The 24354-nt window shown below is 43.8% G+C and overlaps 1 protein-coding gene across 20 annotated transcripts in view; it reads right to left on the bottom strand.

Moving 5' to 3' along the window:
* The window catches only part of kcnma1a (potassium large conductance calcium-activated channel, subfamily M, alpha member 1a), a 150162-nt gene that overhangs the window by 34940 nt on the left and 90868 nt on the right, over nt 1-24354 (bottom strand). For 8 of the 20 annotated variants that reach the window (XM_030378373.1, XM_030378372.1, XM_030378392.1 and 5 more), the window contains 13 exons: nt 18765-18875; nt 18463-18568; nt 17646-17728; nt 17481-17550; nt 16570-16725; nt 15817-15926; nt 15472-15540; nt 11311-11397; nt 11111-11187; nt 9888-9896; nt 6205-6378; nt 1473-1505; nt 935-1015 (listed from right to left, as the gene is read on the bottom strand). In XM_030378373.1, the coding sequence (XP_030234233.1) occupies nt 935-1015; nt 1473-1505; nt 6205-6378; nt 9888-9896; nt 11111-11187; nt 11311-11397; nt 15472-15540; nt 15817-15926; nt 16570-16725; nt 17481-17550; nt 17646-17728; nt 18463-18568; nt 18765-18875 (1166 nt within the window). The remainder of the gene's footprint in view (nt 1-934; nt 1016-1472; nt 1506-6204; nt 6379-9887; nt 9897-11110; nt 11188-11310; nt 11398-15471; nt 15541-15816; nt 15927-16569; nt 16726-17480; nt 17551-17645; nt 17729-18462; nt 18569-18764; nt 18876-24354) is intronic. The other 12 variants (XM_030378381.1, XM_030378383.1, XM_030378388.1 and 9 more) reach the window with 4 other exon arrangements.

Below are 24354 nucleotides of genomic sequence, written 5' to 3'. Positions count from 1 at the left end.
ATAACCATAAGCTTTGCGCCAACTCAAGGGTAAAGAAACGGTCGAAACTAGGAAGGGGGAAAGGTCAGACAACAGTCGTCTTCACCGAGTCGTGAGCACAAGCGCTCGTCTTGCAGTTTGAACGGGTTGTTCGGTTCGGTTCGATGGGTTGGTTGTTTGTGGCCGGTGATAGGTAGGTAGAAATGGAGAGAGAGCGTCGCCAGTGGGGCCCCGGAGCGATATAAACAGACGTTTATCCCAGCCGTCAGCTGCCTCCTTGATTCAAGGAGCGCCACCGATAGCTCGTGGATTCATCTGGCCCTTGTCAAACACGCGCAGTGTTTAGAGCGCGCTCAGCCACCCTGGCAGGTCCACCCGCGCGCACTCGGAACAACCGCAGACGGCAACTGTCCCTTTGTTGAAACGCTAATCACGTGATAGCAGCAAGAGCGCCGCCACCGCTGTCCATGCAAAGCCATATTGGATCTGGGGTCGGATCGCTGTGGCGACCAGTGGTTAGAAACCGGACGATGATGATGAAACCAATAAACATCGAGACAAATGTTTACTTTCTCCACATGGGCATCCAGGGCGAGGATTGTGTTCAGCATCATCGTCTGCATTAGTTGCAAAACAGACGTTGAAGGGATTTGTTTCATTTTTTTGAATATAACTTGTCTTGTCTGTATCTATAATGGCCGTCATATGTACAAAAAAATGAAAGCGTGACATTCAAAAAGCCCCTCAAAGAAAAAATAACCAGAAAATTTGAAAAAACCGACCGAAGCGATTTTTTCGACAGAAAAACCAAAGAAAAGAACAGAGATTATAACATAGGATACTTAGGCTAAAACTATCATTTACAGAGAGAATTCAACTTTTTAAGCTAACATTGATACTTCACTGTTAGTCGAAAAGTTTTTAACACCTATTCTGTCAACTCTTGAAAATTTACCTAAATTGCAATCAGCTTTGAACCGAACACCAGCCTCTTTCTGACCCCCACTGTTGCCTGGTGTTGTAGCGCCATCTGCTGCTAGAAGCAGCACAATACAAAGAAAATATTTCAAACACCTACACATTATGGCGGGAATAAAAAATGAACAGAAAATTAAAACGAAATGTAGAATTACAAACGTGACCCCTTAAATCAACCCCAACTACTGTGTCACCCTTTTACACCCTTAACTACCTTGATAAAGACGTTATATACAATTACAACTCCATTTATTCCCACTTAAATTACATGACATTAATATTTTACTATTAGCTTTGCTTCAGGGACAGACAGAAGAGCATGTCTGTAAATATTTTTAGAGCTATAAAGTTAAAACAGAGCAAAGAAAAAACAACCATAGCAGCAATTTCGTTATTAATAATAAAGTTCAACACCACATAGCGACACCACATGCCTGAACACTGGGTGGGGGAGCTAAGGCATGATGAAGAGGGGGGAGGGGGGGGAAGGTGGAGGGACAGAAGAACAGACTTACTTGATGTGACATATCCATTATACTTATATTTGGCTGAGGAGAGTGCAAAGACAAGTGGTAGGTTACATGGAGGTAGAGAAGATGAGGATATACACAGAGACACAAAAAAAAAAGAGGAAACGCAACCATAATCGGGGTGAATGAAACAACATAATGAGGAAATAAAAACATAACAACACATTGTTTTTTTATAGACAGTGATGAAACAGTTATTAGTCAAAGGCATACTTTAAATGTTGGCATGGTCATTGAGATGATGAAGGATGAAGTGGTGGTGCAGTATAAATAAAACGATACAAGAAGATGAATGAAATGAAGTGTTACCGAGCGTAGAAAGCAGTCTGGGGGGCCAGCCATGATTTAAGTTTGAGTGTGTTAGTCTTAGTCTTAGTAGTTTGAAAATAGAAAAACTGAGTTGGTTACGTGTTTAGTTTTAGGTTTTATTATATCTTTATATTCTTATAATGTGTATGTATTTGCGATGGCTGGATTTCACCCAGAGGATTCCTGAACATTCTGAGCTCCATGAGAGTGACAGTGGCTCTGGACTATCGTCACGACAACTACTAAAGCAATAATAAATACAATGACAACACCCAACCACCACCACCACAACAACAACAACAACTTAACAACAACAACAACAACAACAACAACGACAATAGGAACGACTGCCATTAAAACAATAGATCGCAAAAGCAAAATCGGGAAAACTGGCCAACAACAGACACGATAACAAAGAACTTCTTTAGATTTGTGTGTCTCTGGTTTTCATTCACAGAATTAGAGGAAACACAATGTTCCAAACCCACAAGCCTCTCCCTCTCGCTATGCTGTGTGTAATCAGGGAGCTCTGACCGAGGATGATGCCTTCTGCCAGTATCTGGGTACTATAACAAACCCCTGTTTGGGTACTACAGAGCCAACATAATGGGTGTTCTGTCCCGTACTTAAGACATGAAGCGATGTAAGCTGGTGCACCACAGCAGATAGCCACTCTACCCCGATGGTGAAGGTCACAGTGAAAGCTCTTGGGTGACCTATGACCCCCCACCCCTCCTCTCGTACAGAGAGCCACAGAGCGGTCCTGGCATCTGTCTCTAGCGATCTGCCTGCGCTCCGCCGAGGAGGTAGGGCTAGGCTAGGCTAACTGGCTAGCATGTAGCGGCACTATGCTATAGGGGATCAGGGGGGAGAGAAGGTGGGGGGGGGGGGGGGTGCTGGTGGACAGCAGCTGTCAGGACAGGTTTGCTGACGGACCAGGCGGGCTGGCGAGATGAAAACGCAAACATAATTTCCATGTCGGCACGGATAAGGTCAGCCGCTGAAGACATGCACGACACACACAGTACATGTGTAGGCACTGGTACAGAAGTGTACACGCACAAACAATAACATATGCGGACACACACACACACACACTCACACACAGACAAATCCACATACGGTGGCCAGTATGTCCTAGCATACGTCCCCAGCGAAAAGGCCTTCAGCCTCCAGCCTTCGAGGCTAAGTGACCGCCGCGAGACCACGGGGGTCCAGATCTGACTGACCCGTGTGTGTTGGAACATTCTGCGCTACACTAAGCTCCATAACCCCCAGCTCTGTGGGGGACTCCTACACACACTTAACCATGCTGGGCCAGCACCACGATAGGATGTCACATGGTGTAGCTATGCTAAGCTAGCTTGTGCTCAATATTAAACGTGCCTAGTTTCAATATTAACTATCCTATTCCTTCATTTCCCATGGGGTATTCATGTAGTGAATGTTATCTTCTATTTTGTGTAAGCACCATCTCTGGTTTCAGACTTAAAAAGTGTCAATTGTAATAACATGGTTAAAGTTAGTCTAGATTATCTCTTCCAATGTTCTGTCTCCGCCTAAACTCATCTAGCATGATGGCAGTTGTAACTTTTTCCTTTTTTGCTGCCTGAACTTGTAGCTGTATATTTTTGGACTTGTGTCATTGTAAAATGAGTATTACCAAGAAAAAGTGGTTGAAAACAATAGTATCTTCTGTATCCTCTACATATGCTATTTATTAAAAATAATCTGAAATCCATACCACTGAAAACCATAAAGACCAATTGTGTACTAGGGTTCAGCCAGCGAGACAGTAGCCCTGCATTGTTCCCTGTCCTGTGTGTGTGGTCCGAGTTATACTAAGTGTGCCGGTACATGGAGCTAAGTGGTAGAGGCACTGAAACAAACGAAGGACAAAAAAATCAAGAAGTTTCCAAGAGATCAATTATCCAAGTGCCGCTTCAGAGTAAAGAATCTGCTCCAGATTTACAGTTAGATTAGAAAATCCTCCTGGAAACCAGACGTATTACTCTGTGTGCTGGTGAAAAAAATTAAATAGGTGCAGCTGTTCACCGAAGACAAAGAGGAGCAGCAACCTTCCTATAAGGCCACTGTGCTAGTAAGTAAGCTAGGCTGTAAAGGAGACAAACTGTAAGACAGAGCAGGCTTACAGAGAGATAGAGACAGAGACAGACAGAGGGCGAGAGAGACGGAGAGAGAGAGAGATAGACAGAGAGAGAGAAACAGATAAACAGAGAGAGAGAGACAGAGAGAGAGAGAGAGAGAGAGAAGGGGGGAGACAGCGACAGAGAGAGACGGAGAGACAGAGAGAGTGACAGAGAGATCGACAGAGAGAGAGAGAGAGAGAGAGAGAGAGAGAGAGAGAGAGAGAGAGAGAGAGAGAGAGGTGGACAGAGGGGCCTTTTCTTCCGGATATCCTACAGGGGGTTGAGGGGGTGGGGTGTGGGGTAAGGAGGGGATCAGCAAGCATGTAATGGGCGGTAATTGGTACCGAGGGGTATCAGCACCGATCCCAAACTACTAGGAGAGAACGAGGGAGAGGGAGAGAGTGGTAGAGAGAGGTAGAGAGAGAGGAAGAGAGAGAGCAGCCTAGCCAAAGCGATCGAGCCACGTTTGACACTAATCCGGGCTGAGCCGTCGGACGGTGGGAGAATGTGGGAGAGGAAATCAGATCTGCACGTCTGATTTCAGCCACTGTGATAGCCGGTGCCTGCTGCTGCCATGTCTAATTGACAGACAATTTAGTATTTCCACGTCCACTCTCGTCCAACGAAGAGGAAAAGTGGGTGAGAAGGAGGAGGATTTACTTTTTACCTGACCTTTTTCATTTCATCGTGCCAATGTCTTTTTTTCCTCTACTCTTTACTTAAGGTTTCACATCTCGTCGATCTTCTGCTCTGGTTTTAACTACAGGGGGAGGATTCCACTCTTCCTGCTTCCCACAGCTCTCCTCTTCTTCCCTTTTCTATCGCACCATACTCCCCCCCCTCTCCCTCTCTCTCTCCCCCTCTCATGGTTTCTTCGTCTCTGCTGATCCATCTCACTCTGTCTTTCTCTCTCTATCCCTCTCTCTCCTTAACCAGCACCACCTTTCTGGGCAAGCACTAAAGTTGTGGTTAACGTGTTTTGTGTGACTGTTGGAAAAAAAACTGCTTTGCTGATTTACAATTGTATCTGATAAACCAATAAGGGTTGATTCGCTTGGCTTTTTCTGCCGAACGTAATAGAACGGTTTAAAAACAGAGACAAAAAAGTTTGATTGTACGTTATTTGGTGTGATCTACCTAAATAATGTGCTATCTCTCACGGTAATTGTTAGCTTATGAATAGATTTTTTGTCATTGTAAGAGCTTGAATATTTATGAGGCTTGAAATAGCGCTAGACAATTAAAATATTCATAATCCAATTTTTGAATTGTAATGTGGTGATCTCCAGAATAAAGAATACAAATAATTGGCTTACGTGTTCAGTCATGTAAATAATGTAAATTAAAAGCCCAAAACAATATTTAAATGTGAAAAAGGAAAAAAATTAAATAAAATGGAGGTTCCCCAAAATTTAAGCACCTATATAATATAATTGTTTTCCAATTTTATCCCTGCGGAACATTCTATAAAAAAATTATTAGCTTTTTTGAAGACACCATCACAACACCATTAGAGACATAAGCATTATAGCACTAGTCACCAAACTGCTGGACTGACACGGCATGCAGTAGCTAACAGCTAAAGTAGAGCCACACCACAGCAAAGAACTCATACAACCACGACAAAAGTCACTCGAGGAAGAATGAAAAATGAGAGCAGAAATAAACTGAAGGAAATTTTCATCAAACGCTGACCGCAAACATAATACAAAAAGCGATGTACCAAGTGAGAGGCAAACATTTTTTATCTAAATAAACACTTGATAAGTGTTTACTTTAGATCTATATATACATATATATAGATATATCTCATATATATGATTGTTCAAATGCTCAAACGTATGGCTGTTGAAAACAGCCACAGATGGACAGAGAGAAATATAGAGATAGACCGAGAAATAGATAAATACATACATATATGTAAGCCACGAAAATATGAAAATATGAACTATGCACACTGCATTTATAGCAACACATACGTACACTACACAAGGACGCACGCACACACAAACAAACACGCAGACAGACACACACACATCACATGGAACATGGACACACACACACACACACACACACACACACATACACACACACACACACACACCACAACCATCGCATGGAACATGGACACACGCACACACACGTTCACACACGCACACACCATCGACTCGTAACGTCATGACACACACAGCATGTTTCTTGGGGGGCAAAGGGGGGTGGGGGTGGGGGTGGGGGGGGGGTGGGCGGTGTAAACTTACAGGCACGTAAGGTGGTTGCGCAATCATGAACAGAGACAGAGGAAAGGGGGTAGGCCCGCTGCAGGCTGTCCGCGTTACTATGTACACTGCCTGACATGCACGAGCACTCGGTCGCTGAGCGGCCGCAATCAAAACAACATGCCAGTTTCATTCGCTTGCAGATGGACATCTTGGCTACGTGGTCGGATCAGGCGGAGGTGGTGGAGGAGGAGGAGGAGGAGGAGGAAGAGGTGGTGGTGGTGGTAGTGGGGGTGGGGGTGAGAGGAGAAGGAGGAGAAGCAGCAGGTTAATGGCATAGAGGAGAAAATAAGGGACATCCTGGAATCGGGGGGGGGGGGGGGGGTAGAGACAGGTCATTTCATTAAAAAAGGAGGAGTAAAGCCCGCGTCACCACCATCGTCCACCTGTCTGTCTGTCTGTCTGTCTGCCCGTCTGTGGCCACAGACGTGGTTCTCTTGTCAAGAAACCAGCGTGGTGTTCATAGCACATAGGGAACTGCCTCAATCCGTATAGATGGTTACTGTACATATAATTTTAGTGGATGCTTTCAGCAATCATTCCTTGCTCATATGTGTATCATTATTAAGCGGCAGAACATGTACATATTTACTTATGATCGTATTATCCACTGATATGTGTGGAGTTCTTTGTGTTGTTAACGCTGGATTCTATTGACAGAAAGAGATCCGTGTGCGACTGCAGCTCAATGCAACAGGATGTCAAGAGGTCAAACCATGGCAGAGGGGGGAGACGGGGGTAAAAGGTTGGAGAGGGACAAGGGCGGGAAAGGAAGGGGAGAGATGGATAGCATTCAGAAGGCATGGGAGAGGGGCAGTGGGGGGGCAATGTCTTCAGCAGCAAACAGAATATTCAATACATCTTGTACATCCTTTATGTATCCGGTGGTTTAACGATGCGGATAACGTACCTGTGTCCCATCATGCAGCTGTGTTAGCAGACCTCTCCAATAGCATCCCACTACACTACTTTGTGTCGAATCATGCTGGGATCGAACCTGCGGCTTCCACACACACCCCCTCCCCCCTTGGCAAGGGGGTGTGTGTCGTTGTGTGTGTGTGTGTGTGTGTGTGTGTGTGTGTGTGTGTGTGTGTGTGTGTGTGTGTGTGTGTGTGTGTGTGTGTGTGTGTGTGTGTGTGTGTGTTGACACACTTTTAGTCCTCAGGACTTTGTTTAGAGGGACTGAAATATATACAGTATATGCGTGTTTTTGTGTGTGTATGTGTGTGTGTGTGTGTGCGCGCGCGCGTGTGTGTGTGTATGCATTTGTTTGTGTGTCTGTTAGCCCTGGCCCCAGGGGGAGTGGGGGTGAAAGTCACAGAGGACAGTCTCTCCAGAGTGCTGGGACTCTAGGTACGACCACAGAGCCCCTGTTCCCATCCGACACGCACACCTTCTCTCTCTGGCACGGTGCAAGCGCACAATGTGCTATTTGACTACTCTTTTAGGACTATTCAATACTTTAAGAATACAATTGAAATTGTGTTAGCATTGTCTTTTTGAATTTTTTTACAACACGTCTCGGGGAAATGAAGGTTCGAACCCGGCGCCTCTCGGCTGGGAATCAAACACATGCCCTCCTGTCTATCCGGCACTCCACCCACATACTTTACACAGAGACACAGCCACACATCGCTGGAGGGCAGCGTTGCGAGCGGTCAACTGCTGGGGTGTGTATGTTTAAAGAAAGTTTTATAAGGAGAGAATGGCGTGGGGGCCATAGAGTGGGAGTCATAAACCAACAAGGCCCCGGGAGGAAAACAGGGTTGTTATTGTACGACGTGCAGAAAAAAACAACAGCCATGTTAGAATCTCACGGAGCATGCAATGGAAGGTGCAGGTTTTTTTTTTTTTTGTTCTCCCTTTGCAAGGAAAAAGGAGGTGCAGACAGATGAGATGTTGAGTGAGTGTATTGGTGCTACTGGTACATGCTGAGATGTAGTCACGACACACAGGGGATGGGGGTGCTGACACACTCATGTTTACAACACGTATCCACGCACGTTTGAGGTGGGGACAAAGAACAGACACAGAGAGACACACACACAAACACACACACACGCACACAAATACACACGCATATACATATACAAGTACACGCAAATACAATGATGGTAAACTTGTGTGGCCTCACAAACAACAAAACGATGTGTACATTTCTGGGGGAAGGTCCATGATAGGACGTCCTTAAAGAGAAGGATTCAACATGAGAGAAGCCCTGATTGACAGTATGTGTAGGTCTTCTTTTATGGTGCGCTACCCTAATCCACCATCCTACAACATACTAAATCCGACCATAGGGGCACCATGTTGAATGTCCCAAAAATGAGCACGACAACTACTGTAAACCCTTCGGAATTCAACGGTTATCCTATTCAGCAAGAGTGCAAGGTGAAATGATTACTGCACACCACCAGTGTACATTCATCCTATCTTATACGTGTTGGAAAATGTAGAATCAACTTTGTACCTTGTTTCCTGAAAGACAAACTTTAGCACAGCGGAAATGCAGGGGCTATATAACAAACATCAACAATTGCTAAATAAGTAACAATACAAGTAGAAGTAATAGTGTTTTTTTCAAATGTAACATTACAGCACAAAAAATCCCACATACAAACAAACACACAGCTGTACATTTACATTCTTGCTGAATAGTCATAAGAGAACCTCCATGTCGTCGACAGACTGACTCTGGCACGGTACCGCCATCTAGTGGCCATTCATGACTGTATACGACACTACTGAGAATATGGCTTGTAAAACTTTAGTGGAAAATATGGAGCTCTATAGACTGTCAGAATTGAAAGTCAGGGGAGATGGAGCCACAGTATTTTAATCACGCAAGCCACTGATGCTCTCTGGAAACCTAACAGGAGCAGAGAGAGGAACCAGAGTTTTGTAAACTGGGCCCGAAATCAGAAGGCAAGATGAACCAGATTGCTTTGATTACATTTTGGCGTGCTAGTTCCTTGGCAATATAAAAAAAAATCACTTTCCACTCTCTGTATACGCACGGCGACAGATCACATCCAACAGATTTAGGATTTAAATCTCACCGCTCCTTGTTTATCTACTCCGCAGTTTTAAGGCTTAGCTCAGCTGTCTCCCTGGAACTTGACTCAAAAGACCAAAATAAAAAAGGCTTGACTTTCCAGCCTTCTCCCCCCTCTCTTAACAGTCACTCCTCTGCAAGGCTTAGGACTTAACAACAGGTAATAACACAACACGGCGAAGGGGATTGGGTTCCATACGGTGCTGCTATTACATGAGCTCGCCCTCAAATGGAGAGGAGGAACACTTGGGTTCATGCACTCCTCACTGGATGAAATCACTTTGTGTTTGTCGTTTCGAATCACGTCAACTGTCGGAGTCGCTGAAACTGCGGGTCGGATTTGTGCTGCTTTCGTTTTTTGTTTTGTTTTGGGGTTTGGTTGGTCTGGTCTGAGAACAGTGTAGGGATGAAACGCAGGGGTAAAGGGATGCAGAAGCTACACTGGTGCATGCAACACAGATACAGCAGAGTACTGTAGGCTAGAGAGCGAGAGAGAGAGAGAGACATAGAGACGGACAGACAGACACAGAGAGAGACAGAGAGAGAGAAAGAGAGAGAAACACTTGCACTGCACTCTGGGTAATTGGACACCTGCTTTCTTTTTACTCACAATAAATCACTACCAGTACAAGTGTTGTTTTCCAACGGCAGCAGGGGAGGAAATACATCAGCAGTGTCAATGATCGTACACAGAGAAATGAACCAAAGAAATGAAAGGGATGGAAAATAAAAGAACAGAAAAAAGGAAAGGAAAGAAAGAAAACACAGGAAAAGAACAGGAGACAAAAAAATTGCAGGAAAGGATCAATCATCTACCTGGCAAGAATTGTATCCAAAATGAACACTTAAAAATACTAACATGAGAAATGACAGAATTAAAAAGGCAACTAATCAAGTGATTCCATCATCTAATGAATACACTATCATTATTGAAGTTGTATCTACATGACATTATTATTTAATTAGTTTGACAAAGAATTGGTAGGTTTCAATAATAGCTTTTTTTACATTGTTATTTTGGCTGATGACATTTCTCAGAATACACAGCAATATTCATAATGGACTAACATGATCTGACAAATGTCTCCTCTATGTAGGTCAGGTAATATTCACAAAATGCATGCAGACCAAGGCTAAATATTGAAGACCATTGTACTAACATGGCTTGCATAGTGGCCATCATTTACTATTTAACAGAGGGAACACATTTTCAGTTAACCGTTTTAGGTTAATGAACTATTCATGAGGTCTAAAAAGCTCAAATCAATTAAGTGACTAACTGTGGTGGGGTGACATCTGTAAGAGAGAGAGCAGTTCTGTGTCTGATGGCTTTTAGATGTTAATGTTATATCCGTCAAGCCATCAAACTTTAAACTACTTTTCCATTGTCTTTTTTTGACTTATAAATTATTCTGACATGCTATGTTTATGGCTTTTATTTGTTAATTGATGTTACTTTTTTGTTCTCTTTCTCAGAAGTATATTTAGATGAATGTATTAGAAAACACATTTAATAGGGTTATTTCACTTTTGAAATGGGCCAATCCAAAACAATTATTACAATTGAAATAAAAACATTACCAAACCTCAAAATATATAACTCAAGGGGTTGGGAATACATACACAATCAACTGATATATATATATATAAATGTGTCAATTGATGTTCACACCCAAACTAAACAAATCAGTTTCCTGCCACGGTTAGCGGGATAAAATTGTATTCTAATCATGCAACCTAACATGAATGAGATACAAGTGAGCGGTGATGGGGAGGGGTACTAATGTAGTGATTAATACGCTCTGTATTTATCATTAATAAAGGAATACTCACGTCGTTTGCAGCCACATTTTTTAATTCGTTTAGCGTCAGTGATGTCGTCATGGCAAGCTTTGCAGTAGAAAAATGCCCTGGATAAACAACAATCATTAGCTCTAAGTCTACCTCGTAGGTCTACTATTATTCATTTACATTGCGTCATTTGGCGGATGCATTTATCCAAAGTAACATAGACATTTATTTTTTTCAGTTACCTCTTTACTTCTTTGGCATCACTAGCAATAAAGAACCCCAGAGTTCCTTCCTGTAGTTTGACGTGGTTTCCTGGGTTGATGAGGATGCTGGGAAATCATAAAAATAAACAAAAACAACCAACACAAATTTGCTCATTATTGCCCTGGCCAGCCTCCAATTTACACTCGCACAGTGCTAATCAAGAGGAATGGTACACACACACACTTATAGGGAGTTCTGATTGGAGGACAGTTCTGATGGTTTTGGAATGGATGGCTTAATTTGAGAAAAACATTTTTTCAATTTTAAGAAATTGTAAAATTGATAGTATTGAAAATGTGGTGCTGTCTGCGGCTACTCTGAGAAAAGCTAACCGACTCTGACTTTTGGTCACCGACGCTCATCAATCCAACAAAATAAAAAGAACAGCACAGCTGTTCATTTTCAATTTGAATTCTCATGGTTGAGGCTGTCTTGGCATAACAGCAGTGAAGCATGAAGAGTGGATGAGGAAGAAGAGGAGGAGGATGATCGAAGAAGGGCAAAACATGGAGGAAGAGGAGGAGGAGGAAGAAGAGGGATTGGGGGCAAACAAAGCAGGGAGAAATAATTCAAGAGTATGGCGGTCGGATGAAGTGGTGTTTTAACGATTGATTCGTCGATATATATCGATTTGTACGGTCACTTAGACTAACCATGTTATGGGGTGTTGCAGTTGGCGGGGGTCACAGACAGGACTTTATCAGTGGTCGGAGGATATGAGAGTTGTCACCGTGACAGTTCTACTGATGGTGGAGAATGCAAGGGAATGAACAGCCCTCGACCTAGCTGAGCAAACACTGCATACTTGGGCGAACTGTACTACAGTTTGTATCAGATTATATATATATATCTGATGGCGTGTCAAAAAACATAAGCTTTCAAAAGCCACTGAACGTCTGAACAATATGTGAGGCGACCCCCAACCTACTTTATCCAATGAAACCGAATGTAAACAACAACAAAAACAATGGTGGAAGTGATGACTGCTCCGCGTTACATTTCTTTCACATTAAAAGCGGGATTGGTTGCTTACGTTCAACAAATCAAAACTGTTGCAACTGGCTGTATCATTCCCCATTAATTAGACTAATGACAAGATTCATGAGACACACAAACAAACATCATCAATGAAGTTAGTGTGAACTAGGGAGACTAGGACACACTGAAATTCACACATATGCTATCAGGTTACACTACCAAAGTCCAGAAGCCCATTAGAAAGAGAAGAGCATGGCAAGTTTTTTCGTTAAAGTATCTGATTCTACAACCTTCGTAATGCGTCCCATACAACTTAAATCTACTGCTGGGGAATAATATACTTGTAAGCTGCTTTGGATAAAAGAAGATGAGACTATATGTAGTGTGGATGTTTTGCAGAGAAGCTGTGGTAGAGGTGGTTTTGCCCCACAATTGGCTGGCTTTCCGTTTTGTGGCAAATTATAATTTTGTTGTAAATACTGTGTTTTACTAGTACAGATAATTTGATTTACGTTAGTATTTTCGGTTGTGCTTGTTTTTATTTCGACCTCTAATGTTGGTGTCTATATGTTAACATCCCCTTTCTTTTTAGGTTAAGGTAATGTTTAAGGAAAACTAAAAGCCTCTCTTTCTTTCCTCTGGGCTCCCAAAAAGCTTTTGTTAAGTAAGTACAACATTCCGGGAGCAATTGAATTAATGATCTGCAATGTAATATCTCAAAGAGGTAATTGTGCATTCATACATTATCTTTAACCGCTGGAAATTAATTCAATGGCTCCCAAAATCAAAAAACAAGACTTGTGCATTTCACTCTGCATGCCTTTCAAAGAAAACTAAACCAATTGTACAAGAAACATCACGAGGAGACAAAACATTGCTGCCCAAATCTGAGATTTCCCCTGTCTCGGCAATAAACGCAGTTGTTGTTGTTTTAAACAGCGTTCCGTTCAACTGGCCAAAAATAAAACCCACCACGTCTGAAAGTAAAAAACTCATAATTTGAGCAACAAAAAGGCAAGCGTGGAGCGGCTGCTGTGGCGTGCTCACAGCATGCGGTGACCCGGTACAGTGACCCGGTACAGTGACCCGGTACAGTGACCGGACAGAGACGCGCTGGTCAGACAGACAGACAGACAGGAAGTGGAAGCGGCGAGAGGGAGAGAGGAACAGGTACGTGGATGCAGACGGTTGCAGTAACTTCTGTGCAGTTGGACTGTTTCTCAAACACCAAACTGACAGGAAGTGACCTCAAAGGGGGACATCTACTCCAGAGACGTGTGATGGGCGGTGGTGGGGGGGATAGATAATGCATTCTTGCACTTGAACGTGCACTTGCAGACACACATACGCACAAGCACACGCACACGCACACACACACACACACACACACACACACACACACTCACGAGTGACGTAGAAAGGTGATTAGATGCAGGGAAGAAATGTGCTACACGTAAAGATGTACATGAATATAGATGGAGGCATTTTTGTAAAGATAAATGTGGCCACGGTTGTTGGGTTTCATTTTGGATAAATATTGAACTATCCGAAGTTTGTCCTCATGCCTTTTCTGAGGACAAACGGGAGGCATGGTGGTAACATTAGTTGTATCACCCAATCAAAAAGGCATGCCGATGTTATGCATGGCAGACGTTACATCCAATTATCTGATCTGTAGTCACCCAGATTACATTATTTGTTTAGTTTTTTAGTGACAACAGAAAAGAACCATAAAGACGAGAAATAATGAGGGGAAACAAGGAGAGGAGAACTTAAAGCCACGTGAGACATAGAGATTACCGAAATAAAAAAAAAGGCGGATAGAGAACAAAAGTAAAAATTCAGTTTGCAGTGGGAGGGAGATAATATGGCGGGGGTGTGGGAGTGGACCTCTGTACATCGACAACAGGGAGACGAACAAACTGCCCTTCTACAAAGCAACGTTCACTATTCTCTCTCTGCCTGCAAAGAAGTTAGTGCTTTGCTTTTCGCAACACAGGACACCATGAAGAAGTTAGCAAACACAATCAGACTCCTGTTCATATAGATAGAATGGAAGGAGGGGTGTGGGGGGGGGGGGGGGTGGGGGGGAGGGGACCAGGACTGGGGGATTCCCAAAGCCAGAAGCCTTAAAGTGATGAAGAAGGGGTTCAGAGGTTTGGTAGTGACATAGAGGGTAGAGGGCATACCGCTTTCGGCTTCTGCAAATGACAAGACACAAGAATCTCAAATGAAACACAAGTCATTGACACAGAACAAGAGAATATCATGCACGGTCATTGATATTCTCTCCTTGTGTAATGTGGTGTGTGTAGCTTCTGCTGAGCTAATGTGATATTGAGTTGTGTTGTGCAGTTCCATACACCTTGAAATGTAATGATCGCCATAGAGTTCAATTTAGTTCTGGCTACCTTTGTCAATTAGACAAAGTTAATGGCACTGAGAATAGTGGCACTATATGTTACGGAAAAAAAAAAGATACAGTGAAGAAGATAAAAGACTAATGCTAATGTACAAGTTAATAACATGTATGTGTATGTTGATATTTCATATATTCTACTTTCAGTGCATTACACTGGATTCAAAAGAGCTGGTTTGGCCAAGTGTGAAAATGTACTGTGGTGGGATATTTAAGGAAGCAACAACAAATAAAACATACCAAGTGCCATAAGCCTGTATCAACTACGCCTGAATGGATGTGTCAATACATAATGAGTGAAATATACAAGCAACAGGTATAGAATGGACACGTGTGACTTTAAATAATCCTTGTTGAACAGGTTATTTATCATGAAAATCATGTTATTGTTAGTGTTTGTCACGGATTATGGATGATGTTAGAGTTACAATGCTTCATGTTGTTGTCACCTGACCACAACATATACACATAAAGTTGTCTTTGTATCCTTTGGTCCAATTGTTTTGGGTTAAGTCACTTTTGGTTGAGGATGGCATATTAACACTGAATTAGTGCCTTAGTAAAACCAAACTCAAACCAAATCGAGACAATAACTTTAAACATACGGGTAAAACCAAAGGCTGTGCGCTACAAGGGAAAACACTGATAAGGGTTTTGGCAAAAAAGTAAAGGGAAGGAGACAAAATGAATGAAATAATATAACCATAGTAAGACATTCATAATCATGGTCCAGCAAACGAACCTGCTCTCTCTCTGCTCCGACTTGTATTCGATGGCAATTAGCAACAGCTTCAGCTTCACATAACAAAGTCTGCAAGAGAAACACAGAGTGGAAGTCATCGGGTTAGTGAAGTGTATAACTCAAATTTGGACAAAATCGTCACTCACTTTTTCCAGATCCCTATCAACACCTTGCAGGCACAACTACTTGCATTTTGCTCAAGGATGCCTAGACTACAGACTGTGCATATCGGAGTTTGAACCCAGTTCCTTACGATCAATCGTATACTTCGACGTAGACACGCTGGGCCCTCACAGCCGAACGACAGGCGACCTTTCACCTCAACACAAACGGAGGGGTACTTACTCACAGACTGTAGGGAAGGACAAGCCCACGAAGGCATTGGACAGATACTCGGTGTACATCTCATTGGCGACTCCTTCCAGGTAATACTTCTGCCATGTGTCTTCTTCAATCTGGAGCCAGAAAGGATCATATGTGAGAGTGAACATGCAACCTGAGGACTTCAAACACCGGAGACTTGAGGGAGGTGGGGGGGTCGCGGTGGAGGGGGAGAGTGTGGATCAATGCGGCCAGCAGATGTTTGGCCCCGCCACCAGTGGCCCCTGGTCCTTATAAAGAGATTCATCCTCTTGAGGACATGAGAACCTGTTCTCCTATACAACTTACACCTCTTTATTATCACCAGGGAAGCATCAGGGAACACTGAGCAGAGAAATGTCTGAGAAATGTCTGATTTGATGTGCCATTTTCTTTATTTGTTTTTTATAGAGTGACAGATGGACAGATAGAAAAAAAACGCTTGGAAAGACTCGTTCGGCTCCAGCGGAACAGAGCTGTCAAAGTTTTGCATTATATGTACCACTTGTCCCATGATAAAGCCTTTCCATCTGACTGAAACCAGACTAGATCAAAAAACAGATTTACCAAGTGCCTGTCTGAAGCATGAAAAAAGTGCTCTGAGAACAAAAAAAGGAATATATATATACATGACTACCATATGTAAATAAATCGACTCCTGTAACAAGAACTTCGCCCCTGATCGTATCTATATATCGAACATACGGGGTACAGTGGGAGCGGGAATTTGTGGTATACCTCGATGAAGGACCTCATAGAGAAGAGGTTGGCTAGCATGGTAGACAGGCCTTGGGCCAGACAACTCTGGGCTATGAAGCCTGCCTTCAGCTCAGCCAGACATATGGCATCATCACCCTCTCTCCAGTTCCAACTGGGGATGTTCAACAGATGGGCCTGCGCACGGAGACAGGAGACGGACAGAGGAGAGAGAAACCAGCAACAGCATCATGGTGGAAAGTTAATAAACGACCAACTGAAACAGGCCCCGGATCATTTTCAAACATGATGTCTAAATATCTGCTCTGATAATCGGATGTTAACTGTTGTTATGCAAACTAACAGGAAACACATTCCTTAGAACAATGCTGCAACAGAATATAAAATAAAAAAGTTTCAATTTGAATAAGCAAACTTTGACATTATACTAAACATAACGTATAAGTGAGCTTTGGACTCACAGTAAGCTTTGGTGCTCTCTATAAATAATCGATTCATGGTATGGATAATGTATATAAAGAAGTTACTATGGTTACAGATTTAATGAAGGCGATACTGAAAGTTTGAAAGTGTTATGCTAATGCTAATGAGACACAATATCCAGAAGGTATAATGTGTTACATTGACAGAGCGAATCTGCAGCCCAAAATCACAATATTGGAGAGAAGCGTCTATAGGGCCGTCTTCCTCCCCAGACTAGGAAGTTCAGACGGGCTGCCAGGTTCAGGACACTGACCGAACACAAGCTCAATCTGCAAACTCACTGCTGTCCCTAAATCCTACACACTACACTTTTAAAGCCATGTTACAAAATGAAAAACAAAACTGATTTGCATACAAGTAAATAAGTGCAAAATAACCGTATCAATCTTAGCAAGGATGTTTGACCAAAGCGTTTATATATGAACATAGAAATCAATGATCAAATGTACCTTGTTATGGTATTGCAACATTTGTGTGATTATTCTGATTCTGGGATGATAGTTCTTGATCGAAATGACCCTGTAGATTGAGAGAAACATTGAGGAGGTTAGCAAAAAAGTGATTTTTGTTGGCAGATCCTAGTCTGTTTTTGTTCAATTCAGTGGATGTCATACCTCATTATGTTCGATGCATCCTCTGCATCTGGATCTGCACAGTATTTATTGGCTAGAATTAAGCAGGCATCTGCAGACTCGATCTAGCCCAGAGAGCAAGAATAAACGGAGACAGACGCAGAATGCGAAACACACATTTACAACTCTGACAGTTCATTGATTTCAACATCTTGACATACATCATGGACATTTGCTATTGGCTTAGTTCTAAATCAAAACACATCATTTTGAGTTGGAACATTATGCATTTAATGCGAGTATAGCAAACTATCGATCTGACAATATATCATAACAACGACGATTAAGTAAACATCACAGCTGTCATGTTGTTTCGGTTGTCTTGGCCGTTACCGTTCTGATTTACTACTACTATTGTGGTCCTGGTTCAACAGGACAAGCAAGGCATTAACACGGCCGGGGTTGCCTATAGGTACACTGCAGACTTTGGAGATCGAACCCAGTACGTTTCGGCCGGGTGCCGGACACCATTAATCCATTGACTAAATCGGCCTCCACAACACTGTTACTATTCTTATTATTAAAAGCATGATATGTATTTATAGGTCAGCTATCTCACATACAGCCCAAAACAGTACAGGAGGGATTCAAAAATGGAATCCATCAAATAAGTTCAAGCACGCCATCTTGGTAGTTCTTGACCAAACATTGCAGAAAAGCAAAGCGATCAGTTGTTATTATTCTAATTCTAACGGTAAAAAGGTACCAAGATGGTGGCTGGGAATGTGCGTGACATCACATGAAACCCTCCTATACATGCAGACCCTGGGATGTGTGTCTCAGACGTCTCTGAAGGTACCTTCACTCTTGCTAGATCATGAGGGTTGAGAACAGATCCCTGGTAGAACTCCACTTGGGTAAAGTGGCGTTTGAACAAGGCTTCCAGCTCAAGATTAGGGGAAATACTGTCACACAAGAGAGACAAGAAGCGGTCAGACGGTGAACAGGGGCACGGCTATGTATGTTCATATCCAGTTACACCACAGTACATGCACTCTGAATCTTGTATTTTTGAATTGTTGCGTTAGAGGTCGTAAATACGTTTGGACGGCTTGGGGGGGGGGGGGGGTTGTGAGGGGGGAGAGAGATTTGTGCACTTACTTATGGAGAAAAACAATTTCTACATTGACATCATCCCTGTCCTTGTGTAGGAAGTCTTTGAGGAAGTTGGAGACACTTTCGAGAGTAATATGACCACAGACCACAATATGCCTGCGAGAGGGAGGAAGAGGAGGATAATTCATCTACGGCTGTCAACATCAATCACACCAGAGTCTGGCGTGTGGCTTGAAGAAAATCACTCAGGGCACCCTAAAATCCAACTCACAGAAATAGCCTGAGAGAAACCTATTGACATGTCAAGGAAATGTCTTTACAAAGCAAATAAGTCATTCGGATATATCTTTTTTTCCCTTGCCTGTAAAAATAATTCCCCCTTCGATGTTATGAATGTGGTTATTCCGCACGACAAACGCAATCAAACACTCAGCTCAGAACCACTTTAGAAAACCTAAGATATAATCATACAACCCGCAGTGGTCGGATTCCTATCCGTTCTCAATATAAAAATTGTCCCCCCGGCCAAGACACGGCCCACTCTTTTTGGAACGCTGAATGAACGTTGACAAAAGCATGGACATCAATATTCCCCCTGCCTTCAAACGGGACCTTACTGAAAGCTTCCAATGTGACTTTGGAGGCTTGCGGTTGACGTGGATTTGAAAAAAAAGACTTCTGAGCCAATGACAGGTCCCTGGCCCGAGAGAGAGAGAGAGAGAGAGAGAGAGAGAGAGAGAGAGAGAGAGAGAGAGAGGCGAATGAAGCACGAGGGGATGATTACACCGAGGAGATAATAATAAGAGGTTCGATTGGACCGAGGTTTGGCGGGGGGGACGGGGACGTTTTGTGTACTTTCTATCCCAGTTTGTCCTCTAGCTGCTCTAGGAACAGGTCCAAGGTCCTGCAGATAGCATCCATCACTTGATAGCTCAATAGTTTCCTCAGCTGAAGAAAGCCATTTGGGACGGATGGTCTGCTCCAGCCTCGAGTCTTTCCAACAGAAAGGGTTTCTCTAAATATCTCTTTGTCCCAAACACAGGGGGGAGATTTGTGTCGGATCTCTATTTGCATCAGACGACATGATCTGGGGAAAACATAATAAATGGGACCACTTGGAAAAAGTAGCATAGAATGTAGGATATAGCATTTAAATCATACTAATCCAATGGATTTAGAGCATTTTTCACGCACCATTTGTTCTGTCGAAAGCTTAACGTCCCCTACAGAGTAATAACGGCCAGATGAACTCAACATGCCCAGCACGGTTTAGCCCCAGCACTGACTGGAGATCCGTGTGGACATGCAGATGGCTGCATTATTCTCCCCTTGGAAGAGAGTTTTCAGGCAATCCTTAAATAATGATAACGATCATTCTCTCCACCGCCGTGCCAATGCGCTCCTTTCTAACCACTTTGAGTCCCTTCGTTTTACCAGGGACTTGGGAAACTCTGGCTGAGTCTCTCCTCCAAGCCCATGAGGTCATGACGGTGGATCACTCATTAACTCCGTAGCCATTGGGCAATTCTTACTCTGATAGATCTCTCGCAGTCGCCAAAAAGCCCAAGCTCTTATAAACACAGAGAAACTCGTCAAATTTTACAAGGGACATTACTGTATCCTGAAACCATATGGTCCGCAGTAAAACGCTTTGGATTGGATTTATCGACGGACGACATGACAGACCAAGCAAAGCACCACCCGTAAGAACCTCTTCCATCACCCCATCATCCGCCACAGAGACTGGGGTTGCTGCATCACAGAAAGTGTGGTCCCAAGGATGTCTCGCCAGGACTTCACGACGCAAGACTTAAAGGGGGAAAGTCTGCAACAGATGGAGGCCACCTCGGTGCATCAAGAGACGCTAATGAGGAGCTTCAAGCGGGACGTCTTGGCCCTGGAAGCAGCGAGGAGACAGAGAGTACGTGGTGGTGGTGGAAGTGGTGGTGGTAGCGGCTGATGAGCTGACATGTCTGTTGAGGAGCCAGGAGAGCCCCTGGGCAGAGAGGCTCCTCTCGTTTTCCAATGGATTGAACGCTATTGTTCATGTTTTCCTACTCGCCGCTCCCACTCGAAGAATAAAGTTAATGCAGATTTTCTTATTTGCGTCTGCACGTGTGGCATATAGCGTGTGAGGTCCCTGGGGTCAGCCTTTGGTGGGCGGACCACGGAGTCGGCCACGCAAAGCCCCCCGCAAAAGTTGACCCCGATACCAGACACACACACACACACACACACACACACACACACACACACACACACACACACACACACACACACAAAGTACATAGCGCTTAACTCGGACATGACTGGGACACCCAAGTGGACGACTCATCTGTGGAAGACTTTCGTTTCCACCTCATTTATGATGCTATGATTCATATTTATTATGAATTAAGAGACTGTAAGGCTTTAATTTTGTATCTGTAAATCTTCAGGCGGAAAATACAGTTCAGGGATTCTGCGTCAATGACATTTAATTGTGGTTGCGGCTGAGTGTATGATTATATCGCTGCGTGCGGAAAAGTAGAGTCCTCAATAGGATGGGGCCATGATGGAAACCATTGGCAGGATCAATGGTTGGATACGACTCACACTGGAGATACAGTTAAATCCATTCCCCAGCAATAGCTTTCCAAGTTGTTTGAAAAAAAACATTTTCTTTATGGTAAAGCATAACCTTTAAATCAAACACACATCTAAAAACAAATCTACGGGGGGAAGATAAGATCAGACTACTACAGGATAAAGTAAACAACAAATACAAACAGACATTTCAATCATATGCATCAAACATCACAACGGATCATCACAGCAATACATGCACCAACGCACAAAAAAAAGCATGCAGTACGGAAACAGCAAACACCCATGATGTAATCAGAGAACACATCAGAACGACGGCTCAAACACCAGCCACACACAGTCACCCACAAAGCACTGCTGTAGTCCTTGTGTTCCTGCTTCCTCCATCTTGTAAAAAATTGTGTATTCCGATTAAGTTTAAGTGTTTGTGTGCACTTGGGGCCTATAACTGTTGATAGATATGAAAGGGGTGCTGTCTCGGTGGAAAATTACCTGTAACTGGCGACCCTGTTACAGAACAGTCCCTTTGAAACACAAACACGTCCCCTGAACTTGTCATTTATGTCATTTTGTGTCATTATCCTGAACTATAAGCAAGCAGCGCATTATCAACTCTTTTGCAGATCAGCGGCAATAATCATAACTCTTACAGAATTGTGTTTTCTTGCCGAAAGATCATCCTGACGACCTCTGTTCGTCGTCTCGATAGCTTAACAACCATACGCGCTCTCCACGCCTCAAACTGCTAGCACTTACAGTAGAGTACGGCGGGGGGGGGGCGGGCAAATCCAGGGGTATTTGTCAGGGTTCAACCAGCGTTGAATCCAGTTTGCCGTGCCAGCCCCCTTTTGTCTCAGTTGGGACCTAATGGAAACCGCGGAGCCGTAATGGAAACCACAGAGCCCTAAGTAGGGAGGGCGCCACCCGAGCAAAACGCTTGTCATTACGCTATCAGGGCCATGCGGTCGGGGAGCGCTGTCACGGGCTGTGAAGGGTGTACGCTACGCTGCACCGGGCGCTGTACACAACACGAGCATGAAAGCACGTTTCGGATCCAATGTGGATCCAATATGGATCCAACACAACTCCACTTCACTTCCCGCTGACCCTCAAGGCCCATTTCACTTGGCGACGCCGCGGCGCTGCGCACTCCTTTTCATTTGGAAACCCGCTCAGGATGTCTCATGACCTCATTGTTTGTGGGTAACAGTAATCAGTCAAATATTTGTAATCTCTTAATCTCGTTTGCTTGACATGTGTGTGTGTGTGTGTGTGTGTGTGTGTGTGTGTGTGTGTGTGTGTGTGTGTGTGTGTGTTTTATGTGTGTGTGGGGAGAGGGGCTGACAAGTTTGGCACTTACCGGCGATGATGCGCCGAACCCCCCCCCCCCCCCCCCCCGGGGCAAATATAAACCCACATGACACGCGCGTCAGGGTCTGTACGTCTCCGCGCCAAGCACTTACACATTTAACTGATTACTGGAGCCTTGTGCCACTCTAAAGCCTTTGTGTTCAGCAGGGAGACGCTGATTGCTACCATATGGCCGTACAGTAAAGCCGAGAGGGGGGCAAGGGGGGAGGGAAGGGGGGCCGGGGGAGGTCGGATGAAAGAAAATAGTAAGAGAAGAGAAGTGTGTGAGAAAAAGTGCTCCTTGGTTTTGACAAGGCCCTCTCTCAACACCCGTCTGTGTGTCGGAGCCGGAGTCTCCGTCCAAACATAACATGTCATCTGTCTCGTCCGGGTGACAGTCAGACCCCATCAAAAACAGGCTCATCTGCCGTGTGGAGACAGAGACAGCTGGGGGGAGGGGGAGGGAGAGAGAGAGAGAGAGAGAGAGAGAGAGAGAGAGAGAGAAAGAGAGAGAAAGAGAAGAGACACAGAGAGACAAAGAGGGAAACAGACAGAGAGAGAGAGAGAGAGAGAGAGAGAGAGAGAGAGAGAGAGAGAGAGAGAGAGAGAGAGAGAGAGAGAGAGAGAGAGAGAGAGAGAGAAAAGAGGAGAGAGAGAGTTACAGATACAGAGAGACAGAGAGAGAAACCGAGAGAGAGAGAAGGATAATAAGGAAGAAAAGGGGGGAAATATACCCAGAAAAAGTCCTACTCTGTGCTACGATGGACGTGACGTGGCAGGACATGTCTGTGTGTGCCGGGAGCCTAAAGGTTTGAGCCGCAACGTGGAAAAGGCCCGCTTGTTGTACAACATTTTGTACGGACAAAACTTTTCAAACAGTAAAAAAGAAAAGTGACAACCCCACCAACGAAACACTTACAAGGCATTCGTTGCATAAGAAAACGCTTTTTTGTGCGAGAGGCTTCACACACACACACACACGCACACACACACACACACACAAACACACACTAACACGCACATATATATTCATATATATATATATATATATACATATATATAAAAGCTGCTAAAAAAGCCTCTCTCGGGACACCATCTAGCACCACAAAAAAGACCAGTCGGGCATCAAGAAGCAAGCAGGCAAAGCAAGCATAGAGCGTTTGACAGCCTCCAATGGGAGCGAGGCATCCAGCATTCAGGGTGTGGGAGCTGACTGAAGATCAGGGCCAGATTCATGTCGAGCACTGATGATGCAAGCGGTCGAGGCCATGTCACACGGTGATGATGCAATGGGTTAGCAGTGACAGTACAGAGGCGAAGGGGTATCGTATTTTTTTTTTTTTTTTTTTCAGGAGTCATAGCCCTATGCATGATCCGTGAAGAAAAAAGGCAAGTCTACATGTCAGGGGAGAACATATGATGCTAGATGGATAGGAGAAAGAAAGAAGTCATGTACGTGCAATACTAACTCGAGCAATAAAACAGAAACAAGAAAATAAATCATATCCTGCAGACAGTATGCCATTGATTTACGGACGTATACTTCAAGGAAAGACCACCAATAACAATGCAGTTGGAGATTTTTGTTGAGGTAGTTCTTGTCTTGTGAGTCTAAATCAATGGCACAGAGTAGGGGTTTCATGACTCGTTTTGATTTGGGATTCTGATCATACCGCATCCAATATATTCATGGTTTGGG

Source organism: Gadus morhua, chromosome 15 (genome assembly GCF_902167405.1).
Source record: "Gadus morhua chromosome 15, gadMor3.0, whole genome shotgun sequence".
In the NCBI taxonomy this organism is placed as follows: Eukaryota; Metazoa; Chordata; class Actinopteri; order Gadiformes; family Gadidae; genus Gadus; species Gadus morhua.
The sequence above is the reverse complement of the archived record's forward strand: the minus strand, read 5'-3'. Positions and strand labels throughout refer to the sequence as shown.